The 13,685-nt window shown below is 35.0% G+C and overlaps 1 protein-coding gene and 1 long non-coding RNA gene across 3 annotated transcripts; one reads left to right on the top strand and one right to left on the bottom strand.

Annotated features, from left to right (window-relative positions):
• Nucleotides 1-501: 501 nt before the first annotated feature.
• LOC105763451 (adenylyl-sulfate kinase 1, chloroplastic) lies at nucleotides 502-4,157 on the top strand. 2 transcript variants are annotated; one of them, XM_012581694.2, is made up of 7 exons: nucleotides 502-951; nucleotides 1,950-2,090; nucleotides 2,419-2,568; nucleotides 2,671-2,789; nucleotides 2,912-2,996; nucleotides 3,073-3,119; nucleotides 3,480-4,157. In XM_012581694.2, exons 1-7 carry the CDS (start codon nucleotides 726-728, stop codon nucleotides 3,576-3,578), a joined length of 867 nt encoding a protein of 288 aa, XP_012437148.1. In that variant the 5' UTR covers nucleotides 502-725; the 3' UTR covers nucleotides 3,579-4,157. The 2 variants fall into 2 exon arrangements, with proteins under 2 accessions (XP_012437148.1, XP_012437149.1); XM_012581695.2 differs by having other exon boundaries at nucleotides 789-951; nucleotides 1,967-2,090.
• A 460-nt stretch (nucleotides 4,158-4,617) lies between these two features.
• LOC128035555 (uncharacterized) lies at nucleotides 4,618-5,487 on the bottom strand. The gene is made up of 2 exons (XR_008192005.1): nucleotides 5,211-5,487; nucleotides 4,618-5,137 (listed from the first exon to the last, which is right to left on the bottom strand). It is a non-coding gene; the product is annotated as an uncharacterized LOC128035555 (long non-coding RNA).
• Nucleotides 5,488-13,685: the final 8,198 nt, after the last annotated feature.

Below are 13,685 nucleotides of genomic sequence, written 5' to 3'. Positions count from 1 at the left end.
TATAAAAAATAAAAAAATTGAATGTCGAGTTATTCGATCTTTTCGAGTCAACTTGAATAAGTAATTCGAGCTCGAGTTGAATTTTACAATTTAAATAACTCGAATGATTCGAATAATAGATTGGTGTAAATATTTCTTTGGTCCCTGTCAATTTTGAAAATAAGTAAATTGATTTCTGTCACCAAAAATTACAAAAAAAAAATCAAAATAATTTTCAAAATTTTCAAATATTTATAAAAATTTTAAAATTGATATCTTAAAAAATATAATTTATTTAAAAATTCTAAAAATATATAAAGAAAATTTAAATTTTAAAATTTTTAAAGTAATAAATTTGAAATCTAAATAAGTTAATTATTTAAGTTTATCTATTTTATTTTTCCTTATTTTGTTTTAAAAAATTCAAATATTTTAATTTAACATTTTAATATTTTAATTTAATTTAAATAATTTTACTCAATATAAAATAGTACTGTGTTAATTTTTTTCAATCAACTATTGTGTAATTCGAATCAAAAGAAGAAGAAGAATTAATTGTAATAAAAATGAAGAACAAAAGAGAACAGCTGCCATTCCCCGCTACTAACTAAAAAACACCCTTTCCCACGTCAGTTTCTCATTCTATAAATCAGGAAATTGAAATTATTTTGGTTACTAATTTGCCGTTAACTTCTCTTGTTTCAATCATTGTTTTGTTTTCCTTTCTATAAAAAAAAATTATAAAGATGGTTGTACTCAAGTCGGTACGGCCAGCGATTTCTTGTTCTTCTTTCGGTTTCGATGGTGACCAGTTGGTACCGCTTCATAAGGTTAGCTTTGTGAACTTGACGTTGCCGGCGTCTTTGCTTTCTGTAAGGTTGAGTAGCCGCAACAATGCCAAGTTGAGCTTGGTTCAGGCGACGAAGGAATCGTCCACGGCGAGTACGAATGATAGTGCTGCTGTTTTTTCTGGTAATATATATATTTTTTTAATTTTCATAGGTGATCATGTGTTTAATTTTAATTTTCTTGTCAAGTATTTATTTCAGGTTTTTTTTTATCCCAATTAAAGGTATTTAAAAAAAATCTTTGGTTTTCCTTCATTATTTATTTATGAAAGAAATGGAACACCTTAATCTTGTTCGTGGAGATGGGTTATATAAATAATTATAGTAAAATGAAATTAATACATTACCTTTATCGCAAAATGTAATGTATTAAATGTAGAAATCTTAGAATGTTAATTAATCCATACTTAACTGTTATTATAGAAATTCATAGCTTTTAGTTTAAGTTATTTTCAGCTGAATTGGATTTGCAGACTTTCAAGCATTAACATTTATACTAGGTTATTGTTCTAGTTTTTTGACAGTGATATTAAATTTACTCTTTTAGACTGTCGATGCTCTTACAATCCTATTTTAAAATCGTAATTTCCCATGAAAACGGTTCCATTTTCTCTCCTTGTTGATAAATTTTGGAGTGTATTAAGGTAGTCCTTAAGCATTACTTGTTATGGCCAAGTAAAATTCCTTGACAATTTTGTGAAATGGTGGATATTCAAGATTGAAATGGAGGTTTAGGGAACAATCAAAACACTTCCTCTGAATGACTGAAACTATAATATTTTTCAAAAAGGGGGAAGTAATTGGTAAAATAAACCCTTTGCTTATACTGCTTGGCTTGGCTTCTTGTTTTTGTGACCACAGTACCGAATAAGTCAACTGGATACGACTGAATTACTAAGCATCGGCTTTCAGATTTGAATCTTTATTATTTTACTATATCTTTATATGCTGATTTTTTAGTAAATGAATTTCTCGTTGTGGAACACACTGTTTCTATAATGTTCATATAAACACTTTTGGCCATTCCATGGAATTAATTAGTGGCAAAGGCATGAATGCTAAAATATAGGGTTTGTTTCCGATTGGATCTACTTAGGGTTCTGATTTCAATCGTCTAACTAGGTGAAAATCTCCACCAGATAGCTACTAACGGCAAGGCAACAAACATTGTATGGCACAAAAGTTCAGTTGGTAAAGTTCATCGGCAAGAGGTGCTTCAGCAAAAGGGTTGTGTCATATGGATTACAGGTCTCAGTGGCTCAGGTTTGTTTAAGCAAATATATTTGGATACTTAATTCATGCTAAGCAATTTATTGCTAGTAAATTTTTGTTTTCCGCTTTCCGATAAGATGGCTTCTTGTTTATAATGTGCTTTAGAAGTCCTTTTTGTGTGCTAAAACAACAGAAGTTGGAAGTTGTCAAAAACTGAAACATTGGTCTTTAGCTCTGGAGGAACCTATAAAGTCAAAATCAAGAACTTAGGCTTCTTTGTTAGTTTCTCCTTGCTAAACTGAAGAGTGTTAAAAAATCTTAGCTTTTCCGCATTGTGTTGCTTCCACTCTCTCTCTCTTACTATGGTCTATGAATTTAGGAAAGAGCACTTTGGCGTGTGCACTGTGTCAAGCCTTGTATTCAAGGGGAAAGTTGGCTTACATCCTTGATGGTGATAATGTTCGGCATGGTTTAAACCGTGACCTTAGTTTTAAAGCAGAGGATCGGGCAGAAAACATACGAAGGATTGGTAAATGCTGTTTGATTCCACATCATAGTGCTTTTTTGCTTTATCCTTTTGTTCTCTCTTATTCTGATGGTTTCAAGTTTCAACTTGTTATGGTTCACACAGGAGAGGTAGCAAAACTCTTTGCCGATGCTGGCATCATATGCATTGCCAGTGTACTATCCCCCTACAGAAAAGACAGGTATGCATGTCGTTCACTGTTGCCAGAAGGAGATTTCATTGAGGTATGTGCTGCCTTTAAGAAACCTGAAAATATTGAGGGCTTTGATCTTATTTATGATAAAGGCTTTTGCATCAGAAGGTTCTTTATTTGCTCTAAGAAAAAACTAGGCAATGCTTCGAACAGGTTTTCATGAATGTGCCACTCCAAATATGCGAGGTGAGGGACCCAAAGGGCCTTTACAAGCTTGCAAGAGCTGGAAAAATCAATGGTGTCTATCCCCCTGGTTATTGTATCTGAAGATTGGTATCTCATATTTAGTAATTTATTTAATATTTTCTTTGTAGGTTTTACTGGTATTGATGATCCGTATGAACCACCCCTGAACTGTGAGGTATATATATTGTTGGAGTAACTTCCTTACTTGGCATAGGCTCACGCTTGTTCAAATATGCACCTAAACAATGTTTATGTTCCAAGCATGAAAAATTATGCTGGCACATATCTAGAATGGATTCAAGCATGTTCAGGTTCACTTGCCATTGAACTTGTGGATGGCTATGGTAATATGAATATGATAGATATTCTGTCAAAGTTCAAGCATCTGATATTTCTATAGTCATCTCCATCTGGACATGTCAAGGCCATACTTAAGACTAATTTGTGTCATGGCAAGGCTTTCCTCTTTGTTTCTCTTTGAATCTCATATTCCAACATTCTAATCGAAGCTCAACCTTTTTTTAAATTTCTTCAGTTGGAATTGCCACAAAAGGGAAACAACTGTGCTTCCCCATGTGAAATGGCTGAGATTGTGATATCTTACCTGGAGGAGAAGGGGTATCTGCAGGCTTAAGAAGAGAGAATCCCGCAATTTCAGGTTGCCATAATCACCTATAATATAGTATGATGATCAATTAAAATTGATCCTTTTCTGTGCAACCAAAAAAAAATGATCCTTTTCTAAATTAAGCACCCTGCATTAGGGAAACATCTTGTTTCCTCTGTCCATATCCTGTTGCTAGCATCAAGGAAACTTCTTATTTCCTATATCTATATCCTGTTGCTAGCATCAACGAAACTTCTTGTTTCCTATATCTATATCCTGTTTATGGCACCAAGGAAACTCCTTGATTCCTGTATCCATAGCATGTTTCCGGCTCCATGGAGACTTCTTGTTTCCTGTATCCATAGCCTGTTTCCGGCTTCATGGAAACTTCTTCTTTCCTGTACCTGTAGTTTATGTCATGTATTAGATAATTAATCGCTGGATTAATTACTGCCAGTGTCCTTTGGTAGGCCTTCTAAAAGCCACGTTGTGATTGAATTGGCTTTAATTGGTGTATGAATTTGTATCATATAGCTTTGTAATGATTGCTTATGAAGAAAAGGCTATCTCGGGTTTTCACTTGAAGATACCATTAAACTTCGTTTATTTCTTCCTTATTTTGCCTTGAATGAAGGATATATGTGTCTAACATGGGCTTGTTCAACTTTTATTTTCATATTTTCCTTGGAGATCCTTCGACGGGTCTCAAACACTATTACTTTAAAAGAAATGAAGAGCCGGAGTAAACAAATTCACCATTTAAACCCATGTCTGAAAATATGTTATTTTCTAATCTCTGGCGAAACTTGCCTATTGATCCTAAAGATTACTCTGTTAAAATCAGCGTAATTCCTTTTAACACGAAGCAATAGACTTTGACGGTTTGCTTTTAACCCAAATGCATAGGGTTTCTACATTTGAAACCAAATAAAAGAAGCAGAAGCATGTCCATATACCTACTTACCAGTCTAACACGTATTCTGCAAAATTATTCCCTTTTGATCTTAATTTTGCAGAGACAAATGGTTTGCAGATGTTAAGTTTCGAACTCCAAATCTGCTATGCATGAACAAACAGATATTTACTATCATTGCTTAGAAAATTCTCTTTAAAAAAAATACAACAAAAGTTTATAACTAACAACCACACTGCAACTTGAAAAATACATGAATGACTCCATCAATCTTTGCTAATAATGACCAAATTTTACAAAATGTTGGTAAATATAAATATGAATATATATTCTGGTATATTACACATATAATCTTGTTGATCAGTAAGAAAAGCTTGAAGTGCTACAAGAAAGCAATTCTATAGAACAAACTGATCTTAAATTACTGACAGATGGACAGTCAATAAAATTCAAGAACGAAAAAGAAAAAAAATGATCAAATGAAGGCAAGACCAATCTCTGGTCTTGCATGCCTATGAATGGACAAAAGGCAGAAAACAAACGCTGTTGTCATGGAAATAGCAGCTGAACGCAGAGTTTCAAAAGTTGCAGAGAAGCGCCTCTCTTGCACACCCCAAAGAGTCTTCACAAGCAATCCCATGCCATGAACCACCATTGCCAGCACCACTGCCATCTTCAATGACGGAAAGCAAAGACTATAACACAAATGACCCTAAAAATATATTTGATTAGAATTCAGAAACTACCTCTTTCAGCTAAAACAAAAGGGGGCTAAAATGAGACTCAGGGAAGTGTGGATTGCAAGTTTAAGGAAAAGAGGTCGAGTGATTGAGTTTGGCGTCTTTTTCTTAGTTTCCTCTTTATAAAATAGGGGTATTTTCATCATTGTACAGTTTTAAAGATGACACTGGTGCTAAATAACAATGGCCCGGCCCTTCCCCGTTGCTTCCCCATTTTTCACTTTCGATATGGTTTTTTTACTATTTGCGAAACCAATTGATAGAAGGGTCTGTATTTTGGAAGCAAATGCTTAATAGTCTTACTCAAAAAAAAAAACAAAGAAGTTAATGGTGTCAACAAAAGCTTTGATAGGACAGAATTCGGTTAACAAAGTTAATGAGCTTGTTTGTCTTTTATCTCTTTGGGTTTCATCTTTCTTTTGTTCTCTAATAACAAAGGAAATAGGTAGCACGTAAAACTTGTAATCAATTAGATTAAATTTGGGTTTATCTTTTCAAAATTTCTTACTATACAAAAGATGAAAAAAAACAAAAGAACTCCTAATTGAAAATTTAAAGGCCAATTAATTTAAAAATACATTATTGAAAAATTAAGAAGATGAACATATTTAAAACTTTTTTCTTTCTTAAAATAATCGAATTTAAAAAGTCTTATAACTTTTAAAGATACGATTATTCATTGAATCAAAAATAAAACCATACAATATGTCTTCAAAGTTTCAATTTACATATGTTGCAAAGTATGTAAGGAAATTGAGGAACTTTCATTTATTTGTTAGCTTCCTTGGTAATCGTTGTTGATTCATTAAGGACCCCATTATTGCTTCCTACCTTACCTTTAAAGCCAAATTTGTTGGGTAGGGGTGATCATATCTTTTTCACTTTATTACTTTGGTAATGCAGCAGGAATAATGGCAATGCTCTCAAAAGTAAACGATTCACTAAATTATTATTATTTTTGAATGATTCACTAAATTTTCAATAGCATATTGTGTAATACATAGGAGCTTTGGATAATAATCCTATTTGAAATATATAACACAACATTTATTAAGAATGCATGAAAATGTCAACATAATGTTAAAACATATTGATTGAGCATATGGAGTGTAAGTACAGATAATTTATTTTCATGATTCTCAAACTCAAACTCAAACATCAGCTAAGTATGTTATTAAACTTTTGGGAATCTATTTGATATAGTGTTAGGATATTATTGTGGGATATTATCGTTTAGGAATATCTAAATATATTGTACGTCTTTTAGGCATATATTTAGGAACCAGGGTTTTAGGCCATTTTTTTTACAAAAACTAGGGAAATATGTCATTTTTAGAGAGAGAAACGGAAAGCGCGTCTAGGTGGGCATGTTTTTCCCCAACGGTAAAAAAATTTAAATGCCCGATGGTCCAAAAAATTTCCCTATAAATACCATCCAATTTTACTTTTTTTTCACTCACATCCTATTCTCTCAAATCTCTCTATTTTCTCAACTCTCTTAACTCTCTAAATTCTCTCAATTTTCTCAAGCTCTTGTTCTAAACTTTTCGATATTCTCGTTTAAAAATATTAGTTTTTTTAATTATTTAATATTTTATTCATTCGAATTAAGTTTTCACGAATGGAAACCTCTCTAATTCGTTTCAACGAGAAGCATATTTCCACCACTCAAGTAGTAATGGTAAGACGGAATTTTAAATTTCGCTATTTTCAATTAAGTTAAATTTAAATTTTTTAAAATAATTTTTTTGTCTTTATAAATAGGCGAATGACTGTGTTTTGGAGGGGATCATACATAATTTGGCAACGCCTCCGATCACCGAAATTCGTGGTTACTTGCAAGAGGCGAGATTCTTGCCTACGTCTCATATGCTCGGGGGCTGCAAACTCGATCCTACACTCATCAGCGCGTTGGTGGCAAGATGGAGGTCCGAAACACACACTTTCCATCTTCCATGCAGCGACTGTATAATCATACTCGAGGACGTAGAGTTACAACTCGGTCTACCGGTGGATGGGTCAGTTGTCACGGGATCAGTAATCGTTCCCAGTAAAAAGGAGGCATTATTGGGGAAGGTCCCAAACTCGTTTGAAGGTGGTCGGATACAGATGAAGTGGTGGGAGACCAGTTTCAAGAAGCTTCCTCCGCACGTGACTGATGTCGTTAAATAATAATATGCCCATGCATTCATCCTGAGGTTAATTGGAAGCATTTTAATGCCTGATAAATCTCAAAATTTAGTGCACGTAAAGTGGCTACTACACTTAGTGAACTTCAAAGAATGCGAAAAACAGAGTTGGGGATCAGCAGTGTTGGCTATGTTGTACCGGGAGTTGTGTCGGATGACAGAACTGGATAAGATGTCAATCGATGGTTGTCTACTCCTGCTATAGTCGTGGGCTTGGTGGCGACTACTGTTTCTATGTCCCTAGTGAGCGACCCATACATGTTCCCGTTGGTGACAAGGTAAAAGATATTTGTTAATAAATACGTAGTTTGTATAGTAATTGTTTTTATTTATTATATGTTTGAACTAACATATCGCTTGTACAGATTGAACCATGAGCTGAGTTATGCGGGACAACTTGACCAGCTGAAAGATATTAGGCTATTGTTAAATCAACGCCCGGAGGTCGAGGTTCGTTACTTATTTTTTCGAACCTATATTAATTACGTAATAATTTGTAAAATAAAATTTCGTACATAATAGAATTTACAATTGCGCACTTCAATTTGAATGGATGTCATATGCCAACACCAATATCATATCTTGCGCTCTGACAGAATTGTTGGCCAATGAGAGGATGTGGGACGCTAAGGTGTCATTTATAGTGTATGCGACGATGGAAATGCACGAATCAGATCAGGTGATGCGGTAGTTCGGGTGGAGGCAAAAAATTTTGCCGCCGCCGTGACACGTGGATAAGTTGCACAAGATGGACCTTTGGGGGAAGAGTGACAAGGACTGGAAAGAAATTCACAAGGACTACATCGACACTTGGGATTGTAGGATGGAATTCTTACCCATTCGCAAACCATTTTTCTCATTGGACACAACGACCTATTTGGAGTACATGTCGTGGTTTATAATCGCCGGCAAGCCATATATGCTATTAGTGGAGGCGACGAGTAGACAATTTCATTAGAATAGACAACAATGACCACCCCAGCAGTGTAGGGCTGAACGCGGTTGTAACACCCCAAAATAAGGCCTAGGAGTTTTAGAAGTATTTTAGGAATTTTAGCCTATATGAGCTCAGAATTTTGTAAGGTTAATACTCGATAATATTTTCAACTATGGCATCTTAACTGTTAAATCAATTTTTGAAAAAGTATTCTAGAAACCCGTAATTTTAGAAAAAGGACTAATTTGTAACAAAGTTAAAATAGTAGGCATTTATGTTGCAGTTTTACCATTTTGTAAAATTGAACTTATTTCTTCCCCATTAACATGGTTTTCTCATCTGTTTCTTTTCCCTTCATTGTGCTTGCCACCCCTTGCCATTCCCTTTCTCTTTAACTCAATTTTTTATTCCCAAACCATAATACATTGATTTTTTATAATTCCTAAGTCATTTACCATAAAAAAATCCCCAAGAAAAACACCAAAAACTTTATAGATTTTATCATCTTCTTCAAATGTGGTTTTCCAGATTTTTATCAAAACTAATTCATTCTTCCAAAAAAGGTAATCATTCATGTATCCATTGGTTTTTAATGTTATTTAGACTCTAAAACTGAATTATTAGCCCTCAAATCGCATTTATTAGATAAAAGCTGAAAATCGAATCATTAATGGTGGATTTTGGGATTTTAAGTCAAAACTTGGTTTCAAAGTATTTTTCAACTTGTTTTAGCATGACTAGAAGGTTTTTAAACTTATCTTGAAGTTTTGTTAATGATTTCTCATATTTTAATGAATTTGGTGAAATTTGCCTAAAAGATGTTGAAAAATGTCGATACCATGAATTGAGTAGGTTTGTCTAGTTTGAAGGTTGCAAATTAGGAATAGATGATTAAGTGGATGAATAGAACTAATTTTGTGCAAAAAGGTTGAGTATAGATCGAGATATTAGTTTAAAAAGTTTGTTATGTTAAAAGTTTAAGTCACATGAGAACTTAGCTTAAAGGTTGTGTTTTAGTTGGTTTGAGTGAATTATTGATTGATATTTGACTATGGTTATTGTATGATTTATGTGAGTAAAGATTAGAATTCGGTAGGGCTTGCTACGAGCTAGGGAAGCATTAGTTGAACTTTCGGTTTCGATAAAAGAAAAAAGTGGTGAGTGTATGGAATTACTACTCATAAACACGAGTCATGTGTTATTTGGGAATTTAGATGTAGCCTAAACCTTTACTCTAAGTTCCGAGTGTAAGTTTTCTTGAAACTATACTTATCTTGTGGTTAAATGGTTAAATAATATGCATGACATGTGATATGTGGATATAGTGACTATTGTGTGAAGTGCAATTATATGACCATGCTAGTGTTTTGCAAAAGATGCTAATACGCAATGATAGTGCACAGTTAATCAGTAAGTAATATGTGTTATTTTCGGATAATTTGGCCTTGTGATTTTGGAACAATTGGATATAGTTGGCATGCTATAGGATTGTAAGTACTCACCCATATGTATAGTGATTTAGGGCGTTGAGACCCTGGGACATGTTGGAGGGATAAGAGAATGTGAGCTAAACTCCACTCAACGGGACATGTGAGGGGGAATAAAGAGAGTGTTACCTACATGCTTCACTTCTGGGACATGTTTGACTCTACGAGTCTATGTTTGGTGTGTTAAAGATCCCTGTATCTGATGAGTGATGATAGAGCTCATTATATGTTTCACAATTCAAGTGCCAATTTATCTTATCGTTTATGATTGTGGAAATATGTATTTATGTATTATGTGATGAAAGCTTGAATGAGTAAACATATATGTGTTATGAGAATGACCTACTAGACGATGCATGAGTTAATACTATATGATGCTAGACTTAAGAATGCGGTGCTTGTGAGTAGTTGATTGGTCGTGTTACATGATGACATATTTGTGTTATAGAAATTCTTGAATTCACTGAGCTTGTTGAAGCTCACCCACTCATTTCAACCTATGCAAATTAAGGATGTCACGGTGTGGGCGGTGTGGTTTTCGAGAGAGTGATCTAAGGAAGTCTAGTTATTCTTCGTAAATGATTTATTATTTTTATTTGTTTGGGGAAACATGCAATGCGGTAAACATATTATAGTTACGTTGATTTCTAGACAATTGACTCGGATTCTAAGAATATCATGTTATTACTATTGCTTAGGATTGTAGACATTAAAGTTGGTATTTCGTACTGCTGATTAAGCCGTATGAACGATTATTTAACTTAGTATTTGATGCATGTTTTTTAGGAACTATTTGAGATGAATTAATTGTTTATCTATGTAGTATTTTTATCTTCAGTAGCAGAGGTATCGATATTGAGCTTTGAAAATCGATACCTTTATGGATTAAAACGCACCGAAAACAGAATAGAGATTTGGTATCGATACCTTTTCCCGAGTATCGATACTCGGGAAAGAAATATCGATAGTTTGTTCAGTGGAACCAATATTTTTTGATAGTTGGGTTTTTATTCGAGAAATAGTATGCTCTTTTGGTATCATTTTTCCAAGTGGTATCAATACCACTCAAGGAAAATATTGATACCTGGATATCAATATCGATACCTATGGACATTTTTATGAATTTTTTCTAGTTAGCCCTTATGAATGTTTCTAACTGTATGTAGGATTGATTAACGAATGGTTTGCATGTAAAAATGTTAATTAACTATTTAGACGACTAAAAACTCATTCGATTTAACTAAAGAAAATCGGTGTGCTTGAATCTAGTCCTATTTGATATACGAAAGACGAGAATGTAGTGTGGCATCCCGTATCTAGGCTTGGCGACCAAGCCGAGTACAGGGTGTTACATTTGGTGGTATCAGAGTCTAAGTTCAATAACTCTCAGACCTAGGTGATTGTTGTTGATGTGCTGGTTAGGGTTGCAATACCCAGATACCCTCAGAAACCCATGAATCTTGGAAAACCAAGTAGTTAAATTATTCTGGTTGTTTGAATTGTATGAGATATCTTTTTTTTTGTGATGAATATGAGGTAGGAATAGGAACACATTACTTTTAACCCTAAAGTTTATTTGCAAGAACGAGACTTGGATTATTCCCGTGACTCACACCGTTTATTTATTTTTTGTATGCTAGATTATTAGATATGCCTCCTAAACGTGTTAACATGAGAGCTAGTGCTCAAGAGGATGGTACATCCTCTGCATCTCCTGTGCTACCGCGTAAAGTGAACATACCTAATGAGGGTGTAGGCCCTCTGATGGAAGCCATGATAGGAGTGTTTCAGCGGATTGCTGGTGCTGGCCCTGCACTTGCACCTGCCAATCCTGTGCCGTTTAATCGAGGTTTGTCGCTTGAATGTATTTGGACGTTGGGTGGTAAAGAGTTTTCTGGAGTGAAAGGTACTGATCCAACCATAGGTGAGTACTGGTTGGAGGAGTTGAAAGGATCCTTGAACAGATGTCTTGTTCTGTCGAGGAGAAGTTGGGTTGTGTTGTGTCTTTACTAGACGGTGAGACTCATCATTGGTGGACTACAATTAGGAGAGGCATTGTTTCTGATAGATTGACTTGAAGCTACTTTCTCGAGGCTTTTAAGAGAAAGTATATAGGCGAGCAGTATATGGAGGCTCGTAAGCATGGATTTTTAGACCTAATTAAGAGTGATTTATCTTTGGTTGATTATGAGGCTGAGTTACTACAACTTAGTTAGTACACACCTGAGATGATTCTTTCGAAGAGGGACTATTGTAAAAGGTTATGTTTTGGGCTAAACCGCAAGATTCGGGTTTATTTGGTGGCACAACCTATAGAGATGTTTGATGAGTTGGTTGAGAGGCCTAAGGCTATGGAAGAGACCTTAGCTGAGCCGCCTCATTTTGTAGTTACTAATTTTGGCAAGAGAGCTCCTGATAGTGCATCGAGTCAATTGTCTAAGAGAGGGCGTGATAGTCATGTTTCTGGTAGAGGTGCGAGACATGGGACTCGACTGAGTCAACCTAAGCAGAGTAGTACTGTGGTTAGTGCTAATGGTTCAACAAGTAGTTTTGGATGGCCGCTTTGTGTGTGAGCGTAGGCATTCTAGAGAGTGTCGTAAGTTTACTGGTGGATGTTTCAAATGTGGTTCAAAAGAACATTTTCTGAGGGATTGTCCACTTAGGGTTGAGGTTTCACAGACTCAGAGTTCGGCACTCGTTATTACGCTTGCTAGAGGCCGTGGTCGTGGTTGAGGTACTGGGAGACCAAGTGGGCAGCGGATTGTTGCTTATATTGTTGCCACACAAGTTGAGCCTAGAGGTCTAACTCAAGTTTATGTTGTTAAAGAGCTGGAGGATCAGGATCCCACTAATGTTTTCGCAGGTACTTTTACTTTGAAGTCTACTTTGTTGTTTTCTCTAGTTGGTTCTGGATCGACGCATTCATATATCTTGAAGAAATTGACATGTAACTTAGAGATTCCTATTGAGACTATTGGTTTAGGAATGACAGTCATTGGTGTAATGGGCCCAATTTGTCGAGGCCCAATTCAACAAATACAAATAAAATAAAAGAAATAAAAATAAATTAAAAGTTCAATAAAGGTCCATTTACACAACCCAAAAATCAAACTATTACATCAAACCCAATCTTAGGCCCAAATTAAACCCTAGCCCATAACATAAATAAAAAAAATAGAATCAGAAAAACCCTAGGCAAAAAAACCCCTACCGTAGCACGACTTTGAACCAGCCTTCCTTGCGCGTGCTGCGCCTCCACGCCACGCCCCTCCAACTGGCTGTACCTTCAAAACAAACGAAACCAACAAGCAACAAGCACCAACAGAAAAGAGCACACTAGAATAACAGAAAAATAGAAAAAAATAAAAAATATAAAATAAATAATTTTTGTAATTTCATTCGGTTATATAAATTTGATTAGAGTATTTTGTAAAGGATTCACGAATCAATAAAAAAAAGAGAAAAAAATCGAATAGCAGTTTGCTACAGGTGATTATTATTATTTTTCTCTTCGCTTTTATAATCGTTCTTTTAGCATGCGGAATAGAAAGAATTAAAAAATATGGGAGTCTTACCATCACGAGCATCGTCGGAATACTTGTTCACTCCATCTAAACCAGAGTTAGAAGAGATTCAAAAGGACGGAGAGAAATGAAGGTCTTTTGCGGCTGTGATTCTGAAAATGGCCAAAGGTTTTATGTTTAGGGTTTGATTGGGATTTTATAAAGTATAAAAATGACATCTTTTAGGGCTTCAGTGGCCTCAAAATGATGACGTTTAGTGGTTGTCGACCTGCGTATTGACCTGACCCAAGGGAAGTGCAATAGCCTGAATTTGGGGCTAGTCAGAATAGTTATTTCAGAACCAC

This window comes from Gossypium raimondii, chromosome 12 (genome assembly GCF_025698545.1).
Source record: "Gossypium raimondii isolate GPD5lz chromosome 12, ASM2569854v1, whole genome shotgun sequence".
NCBI classification, from domain to species: domain Eukaryota; kingdom Viridiplantae; phylum Streptophyta; class Magnoliopsida; order Malvales; family Malvaceae; genus Gossypium; species Gossypium raimondii.
This window is presented reverse-complemented; position numbering and strand designations above follow the sequence as displayed.

Bases quoted from the DNA above. Each gene is read 5' to 3' on its own strand.
- LOC105763451 (XM_012581694.2), top strand. From the start codon at position 726: ATGGTTGTACTCAAGTCGGTACGGCCAGCGATTTCTTGTTCTTCTTTC. The intron at 2,569-2,670 runs GTAAATGCTGTT...TGGTTCACACAG, and splicing joins AGAAAACATACGAAGGATTG to GAGAGGTAGCAAAACTCTTT. The intron at 3,120-3,479 runs GTATATATATTG...AAATTTCTTCAG, and splicing joins AACCACCCCTGAACTGTGAG to TTGGAATTGCCACAAAAGGG.